Below are 26,170 nucleotides of genomic sequence, written 5' to 3' on the forward strand. Positions count from 1 at the left end.
CACTAATGTCGCTGTTAATGCTAGCTGAGCTAACGTTGACCTAGCTTCTCGTTAATTTGGTCGCAAACTGTTCGAGTCTCAGTTGCTGCTCGCAAATAATGTCGTTGTTGTGCTCGACACGATTATGGCATCCACCAAAATATTTTAATTAGTCCGTTCTTGTGTTATCTTGCGAGCAAAATTGTATTAAGATAACGCTAAAAGGGAAGAGGAACGAACGTTTGTGGCCAGGCGAGCAGTCGGATTGATATTTGTGAAACACAGGAAGTGTAGTAGAGGTCGCTGCCACTACTGCACCACATCCATACATTACACACATGGGGATTTTACTTGGCTGAAAAGTGCAATTCACAGAGAAACCGTTTATGGTTATTTACATTGGAAACGGCGATAGTTTCCAAAATGGCGGTATGAACGGAAGATTAAGAAGGGAGGTCAGTGTGATAATTGCTAATTATGTAGCATGACTAGATGTATCTTTAGAAACTAGCAAAAACTGTTGTAAGATTGCAAAATTCCTTCCTTGACAGTAGGTTTTTTTATACTGTATGCCATCTTCAACCACGCTGGACAGTCACACATGAGTAAACGTTGTGGCTTGTCTCCCACAAAGTGTTGGAACAACCATATAGTCTGATTCCACAGGGGGTGTGTAGATATCAGCATTATGCTTCTGTCAGACTTTCTAGACGGCCTGAAAGACAACCCATACTTCGGGGCCGGGTTTGGACTAGTTGGGGTTGGGACAGCGTTGGCAGTGGCCAGGAAAGGTGCCCAGGTGGGAATGGTGTTCTTCCGCAGGCACTACATGATAACCCTGGAGGTGCCCAGCAGGGATAAGAGCTACCACTGGCTGCTGAGCTGGATCACCAAGCACGCCAGGCACACTCAGCACCTGAGCGTGGAGACCTCCTACCTGGCGCACGAGAGTGGACGGGTTCACACGCAGTTTGACTTCCACCCGAGCCCTGGGAACCACATCATCTGGTCAGAAGAGTTCTCTAAATATACTTCTTAGATCTATTGTAGTTCAACATCGTACCAATACACTTAACAAACTGACAACCGCCCTTTTAAAGATGTACTTCAAGTTTAAAGGGACAGTTCACTAGAAAAATAAAAAATACTGTTTTTTCTAACCTGTAGTGTTATTTAACGCTAGCAGTACTAAGCTAGTTAGAACAGTGCTACAGTTGGTGGGCGTACTTCAATAGTTAGAAAACAGTTCTTCATGAAACTGCTCACAACAAGTTCTGTTGATTGTCTTGAGTGACTGGGTCATAATTTCTGGAAAGAGACATTGCTGTTGAGTCTTTTTTTTTTTTTTTTAAATGTTTTTTTGACACCTTGAGCACCACATGCTAAGTGCAATCCAGTTCCATTATATTGGAGAGAAGGCAGACATCTCTATAGGTGATATCTCCAAAACTCTGCAACTCACACCAAAACTATGTTGATAGATAGATAGCACTTGTAGTAAGAGGAAAAATGTGTATGATTTTGCAGTGAAGTGGCCCTTTAAGAAGTATCCATAAAAATACAAATCTGCTTTACAAATAGTGTTCTCTCTGTCAACAGTCCAAGCTGTGACACTGTCATCCATTGTGGTCTGCAGGTATGGGAGGAAGTGGATCAGGGTGGAGAGGACCAGAGAAAAGCAGATGGTGGATCTGCACACCGGGACCCCGTGGGAGTCTGTAACCTTCACTGCTTTAGGCAGAGACAGACAAATTTTCTTTAATATCTTGCAAGAAGGTAAAGATTTACACAGTGTGAACTTACAGATACACACACATACAGATCTCACAGAGGCCTGTCACATGACAGCTGCAGTACACTTGACTTGTGTTGCTTGTGTCTTTACCATTCCAAGGTCATTTAGTGCTGTTGTCAATCATGTTTTGCAGCAAGAGAACTGGCCCTGAAGCAGGAAGAGGGACGCACGGTGATGTACACAGCCATGGGAGCCGAGTGGAGGCCCTTTGGGTTTCCGCGGCGACGCAGACCCCTCAGCTCTGTGGTCCTGGAGGAAGGTGTGGGTGAAAGGATCGTAGATGATGTGAAGGAGTTCATAGGAAACCCCAAGTGGTACACAGACAGAGGTACAATATTATTATCTGTTATTTGAATATTGGACTTACCTATATTGTGATTACAATAATATTAGGATTAATTGAGCAGCCCTACAGTATAGTCACATTGTAAGTAAGGTAATATATGTAAAACACTAGCTTACAAGCTGGCTAATGACTGAGTGGGGGGGACTTATAGCAAAGGGCTACAGGCTGGAATTGAAGCCTCGGCTGCTGCAAAGGACTCAGTACATGTGACACATGCTCTACCAACTGAGCTACTATGGTGACCCAATGAATACTTTTTTGTTAAATGACCTCTTGTAGAGTTTTCACTTATTCTGTGATGTTTATCTGTATGACCATGTTAAATGCTGTTTTTTTGTCAATGCAGGCATCCCTTACAGAAGAGGATATCTGCTGTATGGACCTCCAGGCTGTGGAAAAAGCAGCTTTATGTGAGTGCTTTATATTTAATATCATTCCTGTTTAAAATTTATGTGAAAGACAGACTATATGTCAAGTGCTTGTATGCAATTTCATCTACATCTTTGTGACTGTTTATATTTCAGCACGGCGCTGGCAGGCGAGCTGGGCTACAGCATCTGTCTGATGAGTCTGAGTGACCGATCCCTTTCAGATGACCGTCTGAATCACCTCCTGAGCGTTGCCCCGCAGCAGAGCATCATACTGTTGGAGGACGTAGATGCAGCGTTTGTTAGCCGAGAGCTGCTCCCCACAGAGAGTAAGTAGCAGAAAAAGACCAGTGGTTTAGAATTTTGGTGTTTTTGTCCCTTTGTTTACATTAATTCATGAGATATTTTCATCTATGCATCAAGTTATGTTTTTGGGTTCAGAGGAGGCTGAACTGACAACTGAGGTAACTTAAAGCTGTGGTCATTCAGACTCAGTTTGTGTCTTTCAAATCCCCTTTGTCTTCCCCTCCCAGACCCTCTGGCCTACCATGGAATGGGACGACTGACTTTCAGTGGCCTGCTCAACTCTCTGGATGGAGTGGCTTCATCTGAAGCCAGAATAGTTTTTATGACCACCAACTTCATTGACAGGTACTACTGGAAGAGAATTTGTAAACATATTTTTATGGCACATTCAAAAACAGGAAAAGATCTTCAACTGAAATGAGAGCAGATCAGAACAAAAGGAGAAAATAACTGCTTTTGAACTGTTTTAGCATTTTAGTCTTAGTGATGATGTTTCAAAAAGATTTAGAAAGATGCCCACAAAGTCTTCTCAACAACATCACAGTTCAGCAGCTATACTCAAAATTAAATTAAACCGAACTAAACTAACTGACTGAAAACAAAAACTTGCACCTGCATCAATACATATTTTTATATTAACAAAGGAGTAAATAATGTGTAATGTGATGAGTGTAATGTGTACAGTGTTGGCAAGTTACTGTAATTTAGGACTTAGTTACAGTTACAATTACTTCTCTCAAAAAGTAATTGAATTGCTTTACCAATTACTGCATGATAAAAGTAATTATTAAAATAAATTAGTCCAAATTCATAGTTCATAATTTAGAATTTTGAACTAAGTTCACAGACCTAAAAATGAACTAATTCACGTTTTTATTTTATTGTTATTAAAAAATATATATATTGATATAATCTTCCTACCGTCGATACAAGAGTGTATAAATGAAATCTTACTAAATGGTGTGTAATATTAATGCTTTTGTATTAAAACAGAGTATTGAATAGCCACGATTACTTGCATCTTTAGTTATTAATGACAATTTTCAACAATTTGAGAGTGTTTCACACTACAGCAGAAAGCAAACTTGAACACCAACATACTGTTGAAATGCCAAAATTCCAACTCTCCACTTCAAATTGAACACACCATAATGCATGAGAACTGCAGGGAGGTAAAGAGAGAGACAAGTGTATATGATGCAGATCTATTTGTTCTATTCTCACTTTAACACAAACTCCAGTCTGCAGCGTAGTTCACACACTTAATGCTGCATGATCAACCAAGTTTTCATACCACCTCAACGTTTCTATCGGTACTCGCATGCTTCCTCTCTCTCAGCTGTGTATCCCACTGATGTTTTTATCGGCTGATGATATGAGCGCCAATATCTCTCTCAGGAGTGAACGTCAGTCATATTCTTGTTCAATGATTGCAGACTGATCTGTTCAGTTCACCATTCACCAAAAATATGAGCTGTGTTGTTGTTCACTCTTTTAGGGTGTTCCTGCACAGCACTGCTATTTACATGGGAAAGTAACTTATGCGTTACTTTAAAATGTCCACTATTGTTTTAGTGGCACCTGTCAAATTTACAATCTATCTTTATAATATATTTAATATAATATTTCTAACAGGAGTTAATATTCCCCATCAGTAGAGGGCAGCAACAGCTAGCATCTACTGTAAGCTACAGTTTTATCACCTATGATTTAGACAGTAGGATTTAATAGAAGAAACCTCACCGCAAGCTGGACATGTCAGTGGTGTTTTTACTTTGTTATGCTGCCCTCTTGTGGCCAAAAATCATGTAACACAGGTTTAAAATATTTAATTTAAAGTAAAAATGAGCTACAAAGAAAAACTAAAACCATACATTTGTTTTTTGCGTTTCACTAGTCACTTTTACGTTCATTTCTACAGTGTTTTCAGTAACATTAATTTCCAGTCTCTCTCTCTCATAACGTCTGCACACAGGTTAGACGCAGCACTGATCCGACCCGGCCGTGTTGATCTGAAGCAGTACATTGGTTATTGCACTCACTGGCAGCTCACACAGATGTTCCGGCGGTTCTACCCGGACGAGCCTGCCTCTGAAGGAGAGCGCTTTGCGGAGTGTGCGTTGGCCGCCCACCCTGAAATAAGCGCTGCCCAGGTGCAAGGACACTTTCTGCTGCACAAAATGGACCCTGCAGGATCAATAGACAATGTTGCCCAATTAAAAGAATGACAGGACCCACTGAAAGGTGTTGAATACTGATGACTGAATAAAAAGAAACATAAGAAACACCAGTAAATCACTTTTACATTTCCAGTTGAAATTATGGTGTTACATGTGTGCATCAGTGCTGTATATTATATATGACTGACAGTTCCATGTTTTCAGTGTTTACACATCAACTGACATCTCAGTAGTTGTCGTGTTTTAACTATCTGCAGTGCTTCCACTTCAACTCAAATTTCAACTGCCCACCTGTTTTTCTTCAACACTTCAGTCAGTGTTTACACTTAAACTTCTTGCAAAACATTTTCTTAGACCTGCCATTTCAACTAAACTAAAAGTGTTTCAGTATTTCAACTATTTCTGATATTTCTACTGCAAAATTTAAGCAACAAGTGCATGTCCTTCACAAAATGTAGCCTGTTAGTTATTGATAATGTCTATGGTAATGCTACAAACCTACAAGGATCGTAAGGACTGGTCAACACAAGCTGTGGACAACCCAGACCCAGTTTTGCTGCTGACTACAAAGTCAGTGTGCCCCTTGATATGTAGCTACTGTGGGAGTGCCACCAATCTTTACATTTGAAGCAGGCAAATGTTATTTACATTGCATTTTTCAAAATAAATGCTACAAAGTGCTTTCCAGAAAGTACAGATGAGGACAAAATTATTAGTCCCCCTATGATTTTTTTAAAGTATTTCCCAAGTACTGCCCAACAGAGCAAGGAATTTTTAACAGCTTTTCCAAACTACTGTTTTATTTTGTTATTTATTTATTATTATTATTATAGTTATTTAGTTTTATTTTGGATGCTTGCATCATTTTACTTTGCACCCAGAAACAAAATTATATCACAAAAATCAAAATTATTCGCCCCCCTGATGCTAATAGTCAGTTGTGTATCCTTTTTGCTGGATAACAGCCTGCAGTCGTTTGTTGTAGTTTTCAACAAGTCTCAGACACATCTCCTGAGGAATCCCAGCCGGTTCTTCTTTGGCAACTCTCTCAAGCTCCTCCAGATTTGATGGTCTTCTGGCATGGACCTTGGTCTTCAGTTCACCCCACAGATTTTCAATGGGATTCAAGTCAGGGCTTTGTGCAGGCCAGTCAGTAACGTTCACTTCGGTCTTCTTTTTGATCTTATTATCCAGTATCCAGTATATTATACAGTTACCACAATACTAAGAAAAAAAATTGCAACAGTGCAGCAATGAGGAATTGGGTCTGTCACAGATTTCAACAGCAGAGTAATCTCACAAACAATCATGCTTGGGACGTAATGAATTGCATGTAATGAGATTATGTAATCAACACAAACAAGCTAACTGTATTCTGTTACAGTTACAGGTAAAAAAAACACAATCAGATTACAGATTCATATAGTAAAATGGGGATTATTAGCAGGATTACAATTTTAAGATACATTTTAAAATGAGTGACAATATGCTGCCATGTGCAGTGTGCACACATAACACTGTTCGACACCACTCTCAGGTAAAACCAACTTATTTTACAGTTGCTTATTTATTATCATGATCTCTAGTGAAAAAATGCCGTCACTGCGTGGAAGGTTTGCCTTTTTTCGTCTTTAAGTCAATCAATCTGTCAATAAATTGCACATAGCATAGAGAGGAACTGCTGGACAAACTAATAAACCTAACAATGAACATGAAACTATATTAGGCTGAAAAATGTCATTGTATTTTATATTGAGGTAATGGAAAAGTAATACGGTGATACCTGGATTAAGTTAGTGCTTAAGCTACACTTTTTTTTTTTATCAGGCAGTTAGTAACCATTTACAGCTTTTTCACAGTCACATATTGTAACGCAGGTCAGTTCATTTTCACTGGATGTCGCCACCTTGTAGGGTCATAAAACCGCATTTGCAGTTAATATCAATATATTAAGTACTGATATTTCCACTGTGGTAAGATGTTCTTTATATATAATAATACAAAAATTAAATTGCATTTCTTAACAGAGAATAAATTCTATTAATTTCATTATTTCTTCCAAGCCCATTATTACTAGGAGTGTACTTCGCCACCTTTCATTGAATCAACCAATCACATCTTTAAAAGACTGAGTCATATGAGGTAATGGGCAGGCTTGGGGAGTACAGAAAAGAAAGATGTAATCAGATTACAGAAATATTTTGTAACAGTGGGGACTATTAAAAGGATTACTGTTCTATAATCCATTCTAAACTAAATTCTGATATACTACCAACATTTAATGAGTCTCACAACACTGCTCTGCTCTCAGTGAAACCATCTAATCTCACAGTTAATTCATTATCATGGTCTCTGGTAAAAGAAAAAAAGTTTCACTTGGTGGAAATTACATTGATTTAAATGTGTTTTCATGCATAACAAAGGAAGCAATAGCAATTAATAAACCTAAATAAACATAAAGCATTCAATTACACCAAGCAATTTCACCATAGTGAGGTAATCCAAAAGTAACAAAGTAGTTAAGTAACATTACTTTAATATTGTGATAGTTGGTAGTAGTTACTGACTGCATTTTTTTCAACATGTAATTAGTGAGTGTATTGTAATACATTTTCTGCTCAGAGTTGCTCTAAGAATTTTCCTGAATCACTCCTGAGCTAGGACTCAATGCTGGATATTTTTAAGTTCTGAGCTCTCTGTGAGTATTCTCAGAATGTTTGTGACTACAGGCTTAGAAGTAATGTAATCAGAATCAGAACCTTTATTCATCCATGGAGTGAAATTGTTTGCACTACAGTTGCTCCCACTTAAAAATAGAAATATATATATGAACATTTAAAAAATACAAGAATGGTCAATAGCAAGGGCTCTGGTCTGAAGTGAACCTGGGAGACTGATCTCAGTATTTCATATACAGAGGAGGAATGGAACAACATCTTTAAAGAACTGTAAGAAAATATCAAGGGAACTTAGTACAAGGCTAGTGCAGTGCAACAGAGTATACTAGCACCCTGCAAGGCTACACAGAGTGAAATCAAGGGTGGGTGAAGCACTGGTACACTTCTCCACATGCTGTGGTCCTGCCTGGTTGTACAAAAATTTTAGTCAGCTATATCAAAGTGATTCTTAAATATGATGTCCCATTCTGCCCAAGCCCGATTGTTCTGGGTGATCCTCTCCCTCTTAAAGCTCTCCCTGCAGCTCAGGCAGGCTGGTCAGACTGGACAGCGATCGCCCTCCCTCCAGCCAGAGTGCGGTTCTCTCAGCTGGGTATTGTGGCAGCATACGAGGGCCATCATTCTAAGTGGGCAAAATACTGACTACATATATGTTATTTTGGCTCATATCCTAGACCTAGAGAAATACTCAGACCTTTTGTTAATAAACACTTAATAACCTAAGTATCTGCCAGTGAAACTTCTTAAATATCCTGTGTATCATCTTAGATGTTTATTTTCTGTTTGCTTGTATTTTTCTTTTTCTTTGTCTTAGTCTCAGCCTTATAATTTTGTCACTCTATTTGCATTCCATGTGTCCTGTCTCACAGCTTTTCCACTGCTGTACAATGCAATGCTGTGTTGTTCTGCCTTGTTCAAAAGAAAAACAATAAAAACTACTGATCACAAGAAAAAATAAGAATAGAAAGAAAATTTGTGAGTATATAAAAAATATGAAAAAAAAGGTCTGTTATACTACTATATACAGCAATATGTTTCAATGCACAGTGTAAATAAATAATGCAGCAATGATGCCAGTGTACCAGTGTATTACACTATTGGATTCTTACTGCACAAATAACCATATTGTTAGGTTATGAGAAAGTCAAAGAAAATAAATGTGTTTTAAGATTTTTTTGGTTTCTCTGAGATTTTGAGGGAGGCTGTTCTGGAACTGACAAGAATCAAGCTTCAGTGTTTGAGCAGTTTCAGTATGGATCTATTTTTTAGATTATCTAAATCTCTGCTGTTTTTTAACCAGGAACATTAACTTATTATTTAGTGGTTTTGTGGATCTTTTAATTTTAATTACAGTTCTTTAAATGAAATAATTCTACCATACATTTTATTGATGTATTATTACTCAAAATTACATTGTTTTACCCAGGACACTTTTCATAAATTTGCACCACAGCTGTATGGTTGGGGTGGCCCTTGTTGATCCTTGAGAGTTGTGTTGGAAGACGTATATGTTGTGAGAATGGCCACTCCCTGCTCTCCTAGTCTCAGATGTAATAGGAGTCCCTTGCATTTTTTAGTCTGCCCTCGTCATGGCTGCATGGCTGAGTGTTATGTGGAGGAAGGGCGGCTGGCTGCTGCATTGCCCCATTGCTGTGGCCCAGGTCTGCTTCAGGGGAGTGGGAAAGGTCTCCTCTGCCCCAGGGTCCCTGTCTACCATCCAGGACAAGTCTCGGACAATAGAGGACCTCCCACGTGTCAACTTACTGGAGCTGATCTACAGAATGACGTTTCAGGGTTTCCACAACCGTATGCATGAGCTACAGGTACGTTGTTGTGTCTGGATGACACAGTTGTACATATTCAGCAGGTCTGTGCCACAGTGATGCATGCTTGTTTTAATTTGCGTTTTAAAATGTTGCATGATTTCTAGAAATCCCTGCTGTTACTTTGTTTTGATAGCAGAGGTGGAGGAGGGATTAATGCGTCTTATGAGTAACTAGGAAAGAATGCATTATCGGAAATCTCAGGCCTTAACAATAGCTGCTTACAACAGCTAGACTAATCTGACTGGAGAGACTTGTTTACCCTCACTGTGGAAACACTTTCTGTGAGGTGAACAGCATTCAGTCACATTTTCACTGGAAGCTGGAATGAGATTTTTAATGTCCAAACTGATTAACTTTGTTGTTTTTTGAAAATATACAGTCATTTTGAATTTGATGCATGAACCATAAAAAGTTGTGACAGGAGTAACAAAAGACTGAGAACGTTTTGGAATGCTCAAAAAACATATAGATCATTCAACAGTCAAACAGGTTAATTCGTAACAGGTGACTATATCATGATGGGGTATTATAGAAAGGCTCAGTAGTTCACAAGCATGGGTGGGGTGAGGTTCACCACGTTGTGAAAAACTGAGGACAAATAGTCCAGCAGTTTAAAAACAATGTTTTTCAACACAAAACTGCAAGGAATTTGGGATTTCACCATCTTCAATCCATAATATCATTAAAAGATTCAGAGAATCTAGAGAAACCTCTGGATAAGGGGCAAGAACAGAACCCAACAATGAATGTTTGTGAAGCAATAATGGCAAATAATTTTGCTTACAAAACAAGCGACAATCCATGTCCTCAGTTCCAAAATGCTTACTGAGTGTTGTTAAAAGAAAACATGATGTATCATGGTGGTGAATTTGCCCCTTCACAACTTTTTTTGAACATGTTGCAGGCATCAAATTCAGAATGAGTGTATATTTAGCAGAACACAATGAAGTTTACTAATTTGAACATCATATATCTGTTTTTTTGTACTGTATTCAACTGAATATAGGCTGAAAAGTTTTCGCTAATCATTGCATTCTGTTTTTATTTACGTTTTACACAACCTCCCAACTTTTTTGGAATTGGGGTTGTACGAAAATATATTTGATTGATGGGATGGACACTGAAGTTGTTCAAGTTATGTTTCTTCCTACCTCATTTGTTGGTCACCACACGTTTCTCTGTTAACTCATCTATCCTGCATTCACTTTGCCCACCATCAGATCTATGAGAAACAGCTGTACGGACCAATTTACAAGGACGGAAGCAACACAGTGTGTGTGAACACTCCAAAGCTGCTGGAGGAAATCTTGAGGAATGATGACAGTTTCCCTACCCGAGGAGACATGTCCTCATGGACGGAGTATCGCGACATGAGAGGATTCAGCTATGGGCCTTTCACAGAGTAAGACTGCCAAAGACTATATAGTATGCATGGCAATTCTCCAATCCTATTTCCCTGCAACCACTGTCCCACAGACACAAATGATGTAAGGTCTTAATAATGGCCAAATATCCAATAATGGAATGGTCATAAGTGTTTTATATAGGGGAATTCTGCTGTTGGTCCCCTTTAAGAATTGTCGCGTTATAAATTGTGGGCTAACATTTTGTTGGCAATATCCAAAACTTGATGTTTTACAGTGTGCAGGCATGTTGCATACAGGTTGCAACAATAGTAGCAGCTAGATTTTTAATTTTTGGTATTTCCATGATGGCCTTGTGGGCCACATGAAACCTTTCAGTGAGCCACATCTGGACCCTGGGCCACATTTTGCCCAGGTCTGATCTAGATACTTTTTGTGTGACACAGCTTTTGGGATTCAGTATCTTGCTCAGGGACATCTCATGATGAGTCACCAGTCACTTTCTAGGAGTTGTGTCAGGCAATTGGCTGCGATCAAACAGTCAGCATTTTAGCAGTTGTGATGAGTCTCTGATATTTGCTTATTTATCTACTTGCAGGTCCAAAGTATCTTCCAATGTTAACTCATCTGTTTGAACATGTTACATTTTATTCTATTTACATTTACACCGATCAGGCATTATGTGGTCTGATAATGTGGTCAATATTATGACCACCTGCCTAATATTGTGTTGGTTCCCCTTTTCCTGCCAAAACAGTCCTGACCCATTGAGGCATGGACTCCACTAGACCCCTGAAGGTGTGCTGTGGTATCTGGCACCAAGATGTTAGCAGCAGATCCTCTAAGTTGCAAAGTGGGGCCTCCGTGGACTGGACTTGTTTGTCCAGCACATCCCACAGATGCTCAATTGGATTGAGATCTGGGGAATTTGCAAGTCAACACTCGTTGTTGTTCTCCTCAAACCATTCCTGAACCATTTTTTCTTTGTGGCACGGCGCATTATCCTACTGAAAGAGGGCACAGCCATCAGGGAATACAGATCACAGATTTACATGAAAGGGTGTAGGGTGTAAATGGACTGCAACAATGCTTAGGAAGGTGGTATGTGTCAAAGTAACATCTGTATGGATGGCAGGACCCAAGGTTTCCAAACAGAACATTGCCCAAAGCATTACACTGCCTTTGCCAGCTTGCCTTCTTCCCATAGTGCATCCTGGTGCGATGTGTTTCCCAGGTAAGCAACACACACGCACCTGGCCATCCATGTGATGTAAAAGAAAACATGATTCATCAGACCAGGCAACCTTCTTCCATCACTCTGTGGTCCAGTTCTGATGCTCATGTGTCCATTGTTGGTGCTTTCGGTGGTCCACGGGGGTCAGCATGGACACCTTGACTGGTCTGCAGCTATGCAGCCCCATACGCTCCAAACTGCGATGCAGTGTGTATTCTGACACCTTTCTATCAGAACCAGCATTAACGTCTTCAGCAATTTGTGCAACAGTAGCTCATCTGTTGCTTCGGCCCACACAGGCCAGCCTTCGCTCCCCACGTGGATCAGTGAGCCTTGGCCGCCCATGACCCTGTTGCCGGTTCACCACTGTTTCTTCCTTGGACCACTTTTGACAGATACTGACCACTGCAGAACAGGAACACCCCACAAGAGCTGCAATTTTGGAGATGCTCTGACCCAGTTGTCTAGACATTACAATTTGGTCCTTGTCAAACTTGCTCAAATCCTTACACTTGTCCATTTTTCCTGCTTCTAAGACATCAACTTTGAGGACAAAATATTTACTTGCTGCCTATATATCCCACCCACTAACAGGTGCCATGGTAGAGATGATCAGTGTTATTCACTTCACCTGTCAGTGGTCATAATGTTATACCTGATTGGTGTATTTTAATTTAAGAGATTTTCATAAGCTAAGACATTTATCATGTAAAGCTAAACCTGACACCACCTTTGTATTTTAAGAATGATGGGAATGACCATAACATTTATTGGTGGGCAATCTAGTGGACAGATCTAACATGACATTTTTCAAAATATTTTCTAGGTCATTCTATAGTGTATACAACTAATCTCTGAAGTTTGTATTGTCACAGAGAGTCAATGTTGACATTCATATCACAAACACATGGGTGAATACAAAACTACAGTATAAGAAAAGGTTGATCAGCCTTGTACTTGTTTCTCACTGTAACACTGCTTGTGCTTCCAGGAACGGGGAGAAGTGGTACAACATTAGGTCGGTGCTGAACAAGCGCATGCTGCATCCGAGGGATGCTGCGCAGTATGGTGACAGGCTGAATGACATTGTTACAGACTTCATCAAGAGGATGTACTACCTGCGTCAGTGCAGCCCCACAGGAGATCTGGTGACCGACATGGCCAGTGAGCTCTATCATTTCTCACTAGAAGGTATGTAGAAAACAAAAGTCGCATCACAAGTTATATTGAGCACCTATTTGACAATATATGCCAAAAAACACCCCCAAATTAATTCAATTCAAATCAATTAAATTTCAAAATCATGGAAAATCCATTAATTCTTTCTTCTTGTAAAACAGAATATGACACATGCTTACATAAGCTTGAGCCAACCAATTTCATTCTGTGATATCATGACACCCACCTGTCAACAATCTCCAACCTTTAGTGGTGCAGAGCTAAGGCTAATTCATTAGTTAGCTTGCAAGCAACAGTATAGCACATTTGTGTGGATTCCAAGATATTCTCCACTTCAGACCTTGTTCTGCTTCTGCTTCCCAAAATAACATGGTTACTGTGGTTATAGTTACACGCCAGAATTTATTTACTTTGGGGAAAGTGGTAGGCTATCTGTGACAGCAGATTTTGCTTGAGGCATTTTATGTTGGACTACTTGTGCTAACGTTAGCTACATAGAGCATATGATGGGCTAAGGGCCTTACAGATTCACATTTTGTACAAAAACACACTGTTTATCCACTGTCTTATAGAGAAAATGCTTTCTGGATTTCCCTCTGATGCCCTCTGGCTGCTCAGTTTAAAGTCTGGGTCAGAAGTTATGCTAACTTCTCTGCCATTAGCTGCAAACAAATCAGGATCAGCTGCCTCCCAGACAACACAGCCGGACCAGTATCAAGGTCATTTACTGATGCTTTCCTGAACATTCTGATAGCTTTATTTCTTGCTAAAGTAGCTAACTACTAACTGTTGTGTGCTCAGTTAGCTGCACAGCTAAGTTAGCTGACTCAGCCTTGGGGTGCCAGGAGTCAACCCTGGAAAGAAAACCACATTTGTGCTGTATTAACTGTCGTCAAACCTTTGTCACTCTCGGCTGTGTTACGTGCTAGTCTCACCATGTCCACTCAGAACATCCAGTCTGGGAAGAGTCAGCCAGGTTAACTGACTGCTGTGCTGTAGCTGTATGAAATAGCACTCTGATATCCATTTCATGTGACCTATAAAGCTGCACACTGCATTGTGCATGTTTATTTAAATCTCTGCCACTGGTTGAAATATTTTTGTTATATGATCTGCAAATATGTTCTTGATCATTTCTTTTTCTTATCTCAAATCCCAACCTTTGCCTCTCAAGCTATTGCCTCCATACTGTTTGAGACAAGACTTGGGTGTCTGGAAAAGGAAATCCCTGCAGGTACGCAAGACTTCATTAACGCAATATCCAAGATGTTCTCCAGCCTCTTTGCTGTGGCACTGATGCCCAAGTGGAGCCGCAATCTCCTGCCCTACTGGAGGCATTACATTGCAGGCTGGGATGGCATCTTCAGCTTTGGTGAGTAGCTGAATAACAGTTGAGGTGTCAACTAGGTTCTAAAGATTTGTTGATGATCTGCTACTGCCAGTAGTGCTAGGGATGCATCACATTGGAATTTTTCAAATATCTGGTAGGCTTACATTTTCCAAATCATTTTGTTGAGTAGTTGTTGTTTGTGGTGGAATTTAAACTTGAGATGAAATTGTATGTTCTTTGTGTTCTTCCTCTTGAACAAAATATGACAGGGGCTTACGTAGGCTTGAGCCAACCAATTTCAACCAATAATATCATGACATCCATCTGTCAATCAGTCTTCAACTTTTAGTTGTGCAGAGCTAAGGCTAAAGTCAATAGTTAGCCCGGTATTAACAATATGATATGTCAATATGTTTTCCAAGTTTCATGTTCTTCACTTCAGATCGCGTTCTGTTAACCCAAAATACCATGGTTAGGGCCTGTTCGCTAGAATTTATTCACTTTGGGGAAAATGGAATCTGTGACAGCAGGTAAATGCCAGGCATTTTACAGTGGACTGCTTCAGCAGCTAATGTTAGCTACGTTGGCCTCACTGATTAACATTACTGTACAAAAGCACATAACAGTGACTGATTTGAGTTAAACTGGATCATGTACATAGAGAAGATGCTTTCTGGTTGAAAATAGCAACTTTGCTATCTCTTTCAGGTGCTTCATAAAACCTCCAGTAACCACTAATATACTCACGTTAGATACGCATATGGGCAGAAATGTCCATTTCTGGCTGATAATATTTTTCATTTTAATGCCTGTATCTGTTGATACAATTGACATGTCGATATTATCATGCATCCCTAATTAGCACTGCTAATACTCCCACTATTGTGTTGCACCACATTTTATGAGTAATTTAAGTTTAATTAATTTAAGTTTAATATCAGAATCAATTCGTATTAGTGCTAATCTAGTCTCCTTTAAATCAATAGTTAAACATGTTGGGAAATACACCTATTACACTTTCCTAATTAAAGTTATATGAGAAGATTGATGTTGCTAGTTAATATTAAACTGAAGACATCAGACAGTTAGCTTACCTGCACATATCCCCCCGGTAAAACCATCTCTTGTTTTTACATTTTGATTTTTGTATGCATTAAACAAACAAGACATGTTAAAATGTGAGCTTTAGAGGTGATCTAGGAGAATTTAGTCACCTTTCTGAGCTGTTTAACTGTCTTTAACTGAGCTGTCTTTACTCTAAGCTAAGCTAGCTGTCCACTTATCAATGTTCTTCAAGAAACTAAGCATTTTCCCCAAATATCATATCTTCACTTCCATTTCTGCTTTTATTTTAGCAACTAACTTGATTGACAAGAAAATGGAGTCCATTCAACAGCGTTTGGACAACAACCAGGATGTGGAGGGCGAATACCTAACATACCTCCTCTCAAACACTCAGATTAGCACTAAAGATGTGTATGGCAACATCACTGAGCTTCTGCTAGCTGGAGTGGACACGGTAACTGTGATTCTCTACCACTTCTTACAGATAAAAATGTTTGTGGGTTTGCTCACCTCTCGAGTCGAGCCAGGTTTTTATACCGAAGTCCACTAAAAAAGATGAGCTGTGGTGGCTCAGGTGACTGTGGTACATACTTTTATTCCAGGAATGAAGGAGCAGTTACAATGACTGCAAAACTCACGTAAAATGCGAAGAGGGCCAATGTTTGGTTTGTGTGTTCTGGGCTACTGTAGAAACGTGGTGGTGCAACATAGCAGCCTCTGTGGAAGAAGACCTGGTTCCTCTATAGATATAAACTGCTCAGTCTATTCTGCCAATAGATCCCCCTAAATTTTACACACTGAACCCTTACGGGTGCTGTATGTGACATTCACTGCCACTTGAGGTCACAGTAAAGGTAAAGGTCATCAGGTTATTGTCAAAGACACAATTACAACATACAGTTAGAGTCAGTCTCTGCATTTAAAGACTTAATTTTGCTCCCTTTGTATATGAAAATAGATATGTACATTTTAAACAAAGTATCCATCACTAGGGGGTGCTGCTTAGAGCCAGAGAAAGAAGCAAACATTGTGGTGCTGGGGCCCTGTTTCTCCAAATTAGTTCCACTTAGCTCCAAAATGTCAACTTTCCATGAGCTAAGAAAAATTTGCTTTTGTGATCAGGTTTGTGGCAATGCATTTTTCAGATGATCTGGTGGCTTTGTTTGGCTTTAGAAATTGGAGAATTTGTTCCCTCTCATAAAGGAACACTCCCTCCTTCAGTTTTGTGGATTAATTGACAATCATCAGATTTGGAAATTAGTGGTTTTCATGGCAAATTTTGGGGCTCCAAACCAATTAATTTTTGTTGGAAATGCTCAGAACTATTCAAAATTAACTGCATGAACCAGACCGTGGTCAGTTTGTTTTCAGTGGACAAGGCCTAATATAAAATACAACAAAGACAAAGATCATACATAAAACCCCCTACCGCTGTGCAAAATTCAACTCCTAACCACCCCACACCTCAGATCACCTCTTATGGTATCAATTATGGATCAAAATTATGTTGCTGCATCACCTATTTCTCACCTCAAATGCTTGCACAAATGTATTTTAGCATACTGTTTAGCTACAAGCAAGTTTCCTACAAGGCCACCGTGCTGAAATCGGACACAGGGAGAATAGAGAGGGACTCATACACTAACATTAATGTGCAGCCAGGTGGGATAAACAGAGAAGCTCGGTAAGTTGTTTGCTGAGGCTGAATGTCGTATATTGCACCTTTTTAAATCAGTGTCTCGGGTTTGGATCTTACATCTTGTTATTCTGTTTTGATGTTTTTATGTCATTGTTTTATGTGATTGTTTTTTATGCTTGCATTGTAAGCTGTAGAATAGAAAGATGAAAACACCTCAAGAAATCTTAGCTGTGCTATGACTCATCCTTAATGAATTTCCACACTATTCCTGATTTATTAGAAATGGCATTCTGAAAATGAATCACCATGAAATGTCAAAATATGAGCTGGGCTTCTACTTGCCTGTTTATTTAATGACATTTCTTTGTGTTCAAGACCTCCAATACCCTCACATGGACTTTGCACCTGTTGTCCATGTACCCTCAAAGTCAGGAAAGACTTTATAAAAAAGTGTCTACGCTGGTACCAGCAGACCGGATACCATCTGCTGCAGAGGTCACTCAGATGCCGTATTTGAGGGCCGTTGTGAAGGAATCACTGAGGTGAGACTGGTCAGAGAGATTACTGTGTGAAACAAACTTGATGACACCGATTATGTATGTGCAAATCTATGCAAAAGTTGTGCAGACAGAGGCAGATAGTGTCTGCTTCTGGCTTCAGGAAAGGCCATTTCAAGGAGCAAGTTGCAAAAGGAACAGACTTCTCTTTTAAAACGTCACGTGACTCACTGAGGGTGATCTACATTTGTGGGTCCACTTTTTTCTGTATTGTAAAATTTCAGGCATTGTCTGTTTACGTTCTTAGTTTGCCTGCAGCAGTCAGCAGCAACAACCAGCCAAAACCAATTCAAATGAAATGAAATGATTAATTCTTGTTTTGCAGGATGTACCCTGTGGTTCCTAGGAATGGAAGAGTGGTGAACAAGAATATTATGATTGGTGGATATCAGTTTTCAAAGAATGTAGGTCTGCTTTTTTTTTTAAACCATTATTAGACTTTTTGCATTTGTTTTGTGTCTAGTTGTAGTTTAGTTTCATTATACTATAAAGAGAAACCACTGTAATGTTTAGCAGTACAAGTTTGAGTTGTTCTTATTCACCTCTCTAATCATAACATGTATTACAACTGATTATACTGATTATACTGATTATTACTATTAAAATTAAGAGCATTTTCTTTAAAAAACTTAAATTAGGGCTTCATATTAGTTAAGAGTTTTTAGTATTTTATCTCTTCACTTTTTTTTCTCCAGACACCTTTTACGTTTTCTCACTATGCCATCAGTCATGATGAGGACACATTTCCAGAGTCGTTCACATTTAAGCCGGAGAGGTGGCTCCGTGACGGCCGCGAGAGGCCAAATGCCTTTGGTGCCATCCCGTTTGGCTTCGGAGTGAGAGGTTGTGTTGGCCGCCGGATCGCTGAGCTTGAAATGTGTTTGCTTCTGTTTCGGGTAAGTGACAAGTGGGAAAACCTCTTCAAAAATGCACTGAATACACATGATGTGATGTAAAACGTGATGCTACCAAACAGCAGTTAAACTGCTTTGAAACCAGGCACCAGTGTTTGAGGAAACTGGATAAAAAAGGAGGTCTTTGGGGTAATGACATTCCTGATCGCACAGATACTTAACATTAAATATAAATTGATGGTGAAAATAAGTTTTCAGGACCTTTAATGTTTGTGATTAAAGACTACTAGAGGAGCATAAAAGTGTTTGCTGAACCACCATAAAATGACATATTGTGTAGTATTTTCTCCCAAAAATAATATTATACTGAACTGTTACTTTTCTGTAGGAGGATGATATAATTTAAAATGTTACATTTGTGTAAGTGCAGGTCAAACACCAGGTGATTCCATTTTATTGTAAATTTAAAGCTGGATTAATTGATTTTTCCTAAGTCCCGACCCATCTTGCTCTTTGCTCCAATGACAGTTGAGCAAACTTGGTACCTTGGTCAACTTTCTCCTCTTCCTGTAAAAGCAACATGTAGCGTCACATCTTAAGCTAGCTAACATTATAAAAACACTGGCTAAGTAGTTAGCTAAACACTAACCATTAACTAGATAGTTTGCTCAAGTTCGCAAGCATGAACTAACTTAAAATGTGAATATATGTCACTTTTAAAGGTCCCGCAGCAACATCTTTTCACCATCTTCAAATGTGGTTGTCTGATTAACATTAACATTGACATTAATGAGCCTAGTACATAGCAGGTCTATGTACAGGAAAAAGGAAGGAGAAAGTTGACCAAGCTTTCTCAACTGTCATAAGAGCACAGAGTGAAAAGGGGCTCGACCTAGGAAGGGTCAGTTGTTTGGGTTCTTTTGGTGACATAATTTGGTGTAAAGTGCACCTTTAAAGTTTAAAAAAAGACGCCCATCAACACGTATGTGAGCGACTCACATGGGCAAAGATCTGACTGAGAATGATCCAGATTTTTGAGCAATTAATGTAAAAACTAGGAAGCCATGGCCTCAATCAGCTATGTATAATAATAAAGTGACTTTAGCCACATTAACGGTAACAGTATTTTTCTTTTTCCTCCAGATAATCAGGCAGTTTGAAGTCAAACCAGACCCCACGATGGGAGAGTTGAAATGCATCTACCGCACAGTTCTGATACCAGACAAACCACTGAACCTACACTTCGTGGACAGGGGAGGTGAAAACGCAGCCTGATTTGACTTTCTACACACGAGATAAGAACAGATACAACAGAGCAAAAATGTGATTTCCTGGGAGCACTCTTGTTATGAGATGGTCTGTCTTGTTCAACAAGGTGGGTGAAGAGTCATGATGATATCAGGTTTCTTACTTGGAATAGTGCCTTAAAGAGCATATTGTAACTAGTATTTTTCTGTCTACAACTCATCTTGTGCCTGGCTTACTTCATTTTAAAAAATTGAAACCCAACCCAAAAGTTGGGACTGCATTTTATGGTGTAACAATAATTCACAACACTTCAAAAATGGAGGAATCTATTGAAAGCATTTGAATTGTGTTTTCATTGTATTTCTATGTGAAAATGAAAGTAAAAACATGGGAAATTATACATGATACTGATTGGAATTAAATTCTGTGACTAGCTGCAATCTACTGAATAGCTGCAGCTTCCACTGTGACATGCAGGCTCTGACCTTTCATTGGGTAACACTGAGTGTAAATTATTTTGAATTGTAGCTTTTGTGACATTGAATTTTATTTTTCTATATATATCATATTGTAATAAAGTCAACTGTTAGCTTGGAATATTTTAAACAATGTTTATATTGTCTTGTATTGTTGTTTCATTATTAAGTCAATCCAGTTGGGTAAACCTCAGTTACAATACATTTCATTGTTATATGCATCTTAAAGAAAGCCGAGTTACACCTTATTAAAGTTACTACAAGGAACTTTTATGTTTTGTTGATTTTGGAGGACCCTGTGGATAAAAGTGGTAGTTTCCATCATAATAACTACAAAATATAACATCAAAAATAAAATGATCTAAATAAACTCTCCTCTTGCTTCTTCTTAACTAGCTAATGTACCACTCACTGTAACTTTGGCTGGGAAAATGTAAACATCTGATTTTCAAGGAGAATCTGTTACTTGGTCAAATATAGTCATATTTCTTGAACACAAACTTGGACAACTGCTTGTGATTCTGAATAATAATAATGATAATAATAATAATAATAATAATAATAATAATAATAATAATAATAATAATAATAATATGCCTTTGTCGAACCTGTAGTAAATGAGAATCTTAATATACAACAGAAAAAAAGGTTGAAAAGAAACCTTTAATTATATATAAAACTCAGATAAAAGTAGCCCTGTAGCAAATCAACAGTATTGCTTCTAACTACCTCACAAATTAGCCAGCAGAGGGCAGCACAGCTGCATAAAGAAGAACAAAGCCGTGAACTTCACCAGTGAGTCCTGCAGTGTGCAATGACTCCTCTCAGTCCAGTGGTTTGGTGAATCAGCTGGAACTGGAGGTCAATTTTGAACCCAGCAGGTGACATGTGGACTTTTAGGCCACATGGCTACATGGAGGATCTCATGTGAAAACTCATGAGACAAAATAGTTCTTCAGCTTATAATTACCTGCATCTCATGGCTGGTACCAATTTGACAACAAGTCTAAATAATTTTCTCTCCTGTGTTTATGACTAGAACAGGTGACAAAAAGATTTTGTCACTTCCCTGAAAACAGGTGGATAAAAAGTTTGTTTTTTGTCAGGATCATATCTTTGTTGTTGTAATACTCATTTTGGCCACATGAGGCTGAAGTCCACCACTACCCATCCATCCATCCATTTTCTGTAACAGTTCATTCCCGAAAGGTTGTGGGCTGCTGGAGTCTATTCCAGCTGACATTAGGCAAGAGGCGGGGTACACCCTGGACAAGTTGCCAGTTCATCGCAGGGCTGACACATGGACAGACAACCACTGACACTCACACCTACAGGCAATTTAGAGTCACCAGTTAACCTAACATGCATGTCTTTGGACTGTTCCATTTGAAGGCTCATTTTCTTCACTTCTTTATGTACAAAAACAGATACGTCAGTTTTAAACAATGCAACTGTCACTGCCCACATTGATTCCATGCCTCTTTTGCATTAGCATGGATGTTAAACATTACATCCACTAGAGAGCGCTGCTCAGAGTCAAAAGTTAGCTTAAAAAAGAACAAGAAGGATCTGTGCAGCCTTTAAATACATCATGACTTGTAAACGGACAATTTTTTTCAGAAAACTTAACAAAACTTCTTCATCGTGCACAAATAAGGACAAAATAAAGGTGAAGTACAGGCAGTAGGTTCCATCCTTATCCTTGCGCGCAGTCCGACTCACTTGATGTAGACTGCGAATATAAGCACGCCATTGGATGCATATTTCAGGTGGGATGCGCCATATCCACTATCTGCATTTTCGAAGTCCCCCCATCCCTACAGGAAACAACAACAACGGTCTCCAAGGTAGCAACCTACACACTGAAAATGACGAGTTAGGACCTGGGTCGCTTATGGTCTGAACAAAAACAAGCTAGCTATTGTGGTGATTTAGACATTTTAATGCCAAGACCTGCCAGCTTGGTAGTATAAATAAATGATTTCCTTTCAAATATGGATGTGTATTTTAGGGCTGCAACTAACGATTATTTTCATCATTGATTAATCTGTTGATTATTTTCTCGATTAACCATTTAGTAATTGATTAGTTATTTGGTTCATAAAATGTCATGGTAATACTTGTGTTAACCCTACTATTTCATGGCAAAATGGCTGCTGTGTAAAAGGTCTATTCAAATTAAATGCTTTGACATTATTGCTAAACATGCACACTGGTTTTCCACTAATATTCAGGATTTGGCAATATTCTGAATTTAATGCAGGTCATGTAAACAGCATGTTCTGGTTTGATATTCTGAAATAAGCTTTATTCTGAATGGAACATTCTGATCTAGACATGTGGATTATTATTCTGGTTTTAGGAGAATTCTTTAGACATATAAATAGCATATTTAGAACATGCATCTCAGTTGGGGTTTTTACAGCAGTTTGTGACACACAACCTCCTCTGCTCTGTGCTATAAACAACCTAACTGGGCAACAGTTTGCAAGGCTGGTGTACAAAAGTGTGCACAAAAGAAAGTCTCAATTTGTGGTCGGAGGGAGTGACATACCTACTTTTAAAGATCACATGTAAAACTCCTCCATACTTCTCATCTGGTTTAATCCAAGTCTCCTAATGCCCCAACATACCAAGTTGATCTGAAAAAAGTAATTTACAGCATGTTTTTAGCCTAAATCCTCAATGTAGATCCTTAGCTTGGAGCCATGTTCACATGCACGTGCACACTGTCTGAACTGGGTGTGTGCGGTGTGACGGTGTCCGAACTGCCTATTGGTGCTGTAGGAGACGTGGAATACACTGGACAAGCAGTATGGAGGCATTTTAGGTTTTCTTTTTTAGTTGTTTTTTTCAGATTGAAAACTGGTGACTATTCACTTCAGTTTTTTGGGGAGATTCTGCAACACTGTTTTCCTGTGAAACTCCAACAGCATTTTGTGGACTAATAAAATATATCCAACCAATTGGCATGAGGGTGAGTAGATAATGACTAAATTTTCATTTTTGGGTGAACTATCCCTGTAAAGGAATAATAATTTTCATTGGCCATGTAAACAGCTCAGTAGGACTGTGGTCTTTTTCAGAATATGGGCAAAAACAGCATATTGTGTGCATGTAAAAGTAGTCAATCTGCCAATTCAGCAGTGGTGGACAAAGTACTCAACCCCTGTACTTGAGTCAAAGTATAGATACTCCTGGTCAAATATTACTCAACTACAAGTGAAAGTTGCTCAGTCAAAACTTTACTTGAGTTAAAGTACCAGAGTTCTTGCTTTTAAAAATACTTAAGTATTCAAAAGTACATGTTTTTAAAAAGTCAAAAGTACAAATTACAAAGTACATTTTCTAATATCAACATATACTGTATTGTTTTTACGATGCATTTACAGAACCTTGTAACTCTCTCAAACCACCAAATAATGCACTGACCTGCTTGTAGAACCACTCTGCTACACAAAGTCTATAGAAACACCTATAAAAACTTCTGCATAAAAATATAATCAAAAACAAAAAGGACGGCTGTTGTAATTTTCTGATGTAACTGTATTAAAATCACCACATAAAATTAGATTGAAGTCAACTGTAAGGAGTTCTCCAAGTCTGTTAAATAACTGAGATTTCTTTCTGTCTTCAGGAGCAGTATATACATGCATTATGTGGTATTTTTCACCCCGATAAAAACAATCCAACTTTAAAAGCTACCTGGAATAATGAATAATTATAAGATCTGAGATTTAATTTAGTCTTTCTCCTGTCGTCATCATTACCGCTTTTTGTTTAAATGAAAGAGGGAGAGCTTGCGTGTTCTTGTTACAGAGCGCCTGGATGACATATTTCCTTCTTTTACATCAGTTTCATTTGAGAGGAGCTACTGTGATTGGTTTCTTTCTGTGAGGAACAGCATGTGACCAATTGCATTTTAGAAAAGAAAAAATAGCAACAGCTGACTTTAAAGCTTAGTCGAAAAGTAACAACAACCTTCCTAGAAATGTAGTGGAGTCAAAAGTACAATATTTGTCTTTGAAATGTAGTGGAGTGAAAGTAATACGTTTCCAAAAACAAAACAAATACTCAAGCAAAGTACAGATACTCAAAAAATGTACTTCACTACTGTCCACCACTGCAATTCAGCTATTAGAAATCATAGCAAATAAGTACTGGCCATAATTTCTCTATTGAAATAATAAATAATAATGTAAATTTCCCGTTATTAGTTGATGATTCGTCTGCCTGATATTTCCTGTGCATTACTAAAATAAAATCGAGCATATTGGCAGATTTTGTTCCAATTGGAAAAAGTATGCACACGTGAGAGCAATTAAACAATCAACCACCAATCACAAAATAGCATGAAAACACATGAGCGATAGAGGTGTATTATGCAGCCTGCAGGCTACCTGTTGGTCCTCCACAGGCAGTCTGACTGCAGTGGGAGGTCACATCAGCTCCCTGTGGAGCCAGTCAGTCAGTCAGTCAGTCAGTCAGTGAGTGCGTGGTAACTGAAAACAAGAGCGGGAAACTGACAGAAACTCCTGAAAAGAAAAGCTCCTTGTCAAATACCGAGCGCAGTGATGCCGCACCGACTGCGCTCGTTCGTCGCCCGTTGGAGCGGAATAAAGTCGTGAGAAGACGCGCGGTGATTGCGGCGGAGGCGTGAAGGAAGGGAACCGAGCAGACAAGTGTTGAATGGGTTCGGACGTGCGCGCTGATGGGATGCACGGTGAGCTTCATTTGCTGTGAAGAGGACTTTCTGCAAATGCCCCTTTACCAACATGAGGAGGAAGAGAAGAAGAAAGAGAGCCTGAAAAAGGTAAGAAGTGCTGGGAAAAGAAATGCGTACAGAGTGAGACAAGAGTGGGCGTCAAAACAGCCAAGTTTGTTCAGACTGAGCTGCGTGTTTGTTCAGGCTGTTTTCACTGCAGGCTGGACATGTTTATTATTATTTGTTTATACAAATTAGGGCTTTGACAATGTGCCGATATCCGATTCTATAAGGTTGTGATGCTTGTGTGCCGATTCAATATTGCAGTTCTACAAGTATTGCAATTCAATATTATGATCTATTTCAATTTTTGTTTGTCTTTTTAAACAGAAGGTGAAAAAGTTGAATTATACAGTACATTTCTAGTAGGGCTGGGCATCAGGTATTGTGATAGATTTTGCATATCTATATCATGATATGGCATAAGTGGTATCTTTTCCTGATTTTAAAGGATGCATACAGTAAAGTGATGTAATTTTCTGAACTTTGTCTACTGTATCCACATTTTTATATATATAAAAAAATAATGGGGTTAATATTTTGTGAAAGCAATAGCCATCACTACAGTGTTGTTGCTGCTTCCACCCATCATCTTATACAACATGTCATCAATCACGTGATTCACTATCCTGACAGGTTTTTCAGCTGTATCCCCAGGCTTAATTTCTAGACATCGTATGTTAGGTTTGTAAGAAAATGACCATACACAATATTATTTAGTTTGTAATACTGTATCAATATATCATAATGTTGTGTACATGCAAAGAATGAAAGTAGTGTTTAAGTTTAATTTAGTTTAGTCATTTTGCAACTTAAAGATGAAAAACACATGAGTAAACAAAAAATGAACAGTAATTAGTAATTGTTTTTGTAGCATTAAAAACCAAACAAGTTTATACTGACTGAGCTACATTTGGCTTCTCCTGTGGTTTGGACATAACTGTTAATTATATGTATAGTGCCATCCCCTCGATTAACAGG

At 38.8% G+C, this 26,170-nt stretch overlaps 3 protein-coding genes across 5 annotated transcripts in view; all 3 read left to right on the forward strand.

Annotated features, from left to right (window-relative positions):
* The first annotated feature begins 263 nt into the window (after window positions 1-263).
* bcs1l (BCS1 ubiquinol-cytochrome c reductase complex chaperone) lies at window positions 264-5,092 on the forward strand. Its single transcript, XM_084724221.1, has 7 exons — window positions 264-987; window positions 1,616-1,755; window positions 1,908-2,102; window positions 2,467-2,530; window positions 2,645-2,817; window positions 3,022-3,139; window positions 4,770-5,092. The coding sequence occupies exons 1-7, from the start codon at window positions 668-670 to the stop codon at window positions 5,020-5,022; spliced, it is 1,263 nt and encodes a 420-aa protein (XP_084580347.1). The 5' UTR covers window positions 264-667; the 3' UTR covers window positions 5,023-5,092.
* A 4,146-nt stretch (window positions 5,093-9,238) lies between these two features.
* Window positions 9,239-20,415, forward strand: LOC146322284 (sterol 26-hydroxylase, mitochondrial-like). Of its 3 annotated transcripts, XM_084724222.1 has the most exons (9): window positions 9,239-9,475; window positions 10,699-10,880; window positions 13,068-13,267; window positions 14,430-14,627; window positions 15,941-16,104; window positions 17,665-17,831; window positions 18,172-18,250; window positions 18,542-18,742; window positions 19,844-20,415. In XM_084724222.1, the coding sequence occupies exons 1-9, from the start codon at window positions 9,242-9,244 to the stop codon at window positions 19,973-19,975; spliced, it is 1,557 nt and encodes a 518-aa protein (XP_084580348.1). In that variant the 5' UTR covers window positions 9,239-9,241; the 3' UTR covers window positions 19,976-20,415. The 3 variants fall into 3 exon arrangements, 2 of the variants coding, with proteins under 2 accessions (XP_084580348.1, XP_084580349.1); XR_014771283.1 differs by lacking the exon at window positions 18,172-18,250 and having other exon boundaries at window positions 19,844-19,983; XM_084724223.1 differs by lacking the exon at window positions 18,172-18,250 and having other exon boundaries at window positions 18,574-18,742.
* A 4,613-nt stretch (window positions 20,416-25,028) lies between these two features.
* Window positions 25,029-26,170, forward strand: part of tns1b (tensin 1b) — a 311,171-nt gene continuing 310,029 nt past the window's right edge. Inside the window, exon 1 of the mRNA XM_084724224.1 lies at window positions 25,029-25,237. Within this exon, the coding sequence (XP_084580350.1) occupies window positions 25,136-25,237 (102 nt within the window). The 5' untranslated portion in view covers window positions 25,029-25,135. The remainder of the gene's footprint in view (window positions 25,238-26,170) is intronic.

This window comes from Lutjanus erythropterus, chromosome 8 (assembly GCF_056507025.1).
Source record: "Lutjanus erythropterus isolate fLutEry1 chromosome 8, fLutEry1.hap2, whole genome shotgun sequence".
Lineage (NCBI taxonomy): Eukaryota > Metazoa > Chordata > Actinopteri > Lutjaniformes > Lutjanidae > Lutjanus > Lutjanus erythropterus.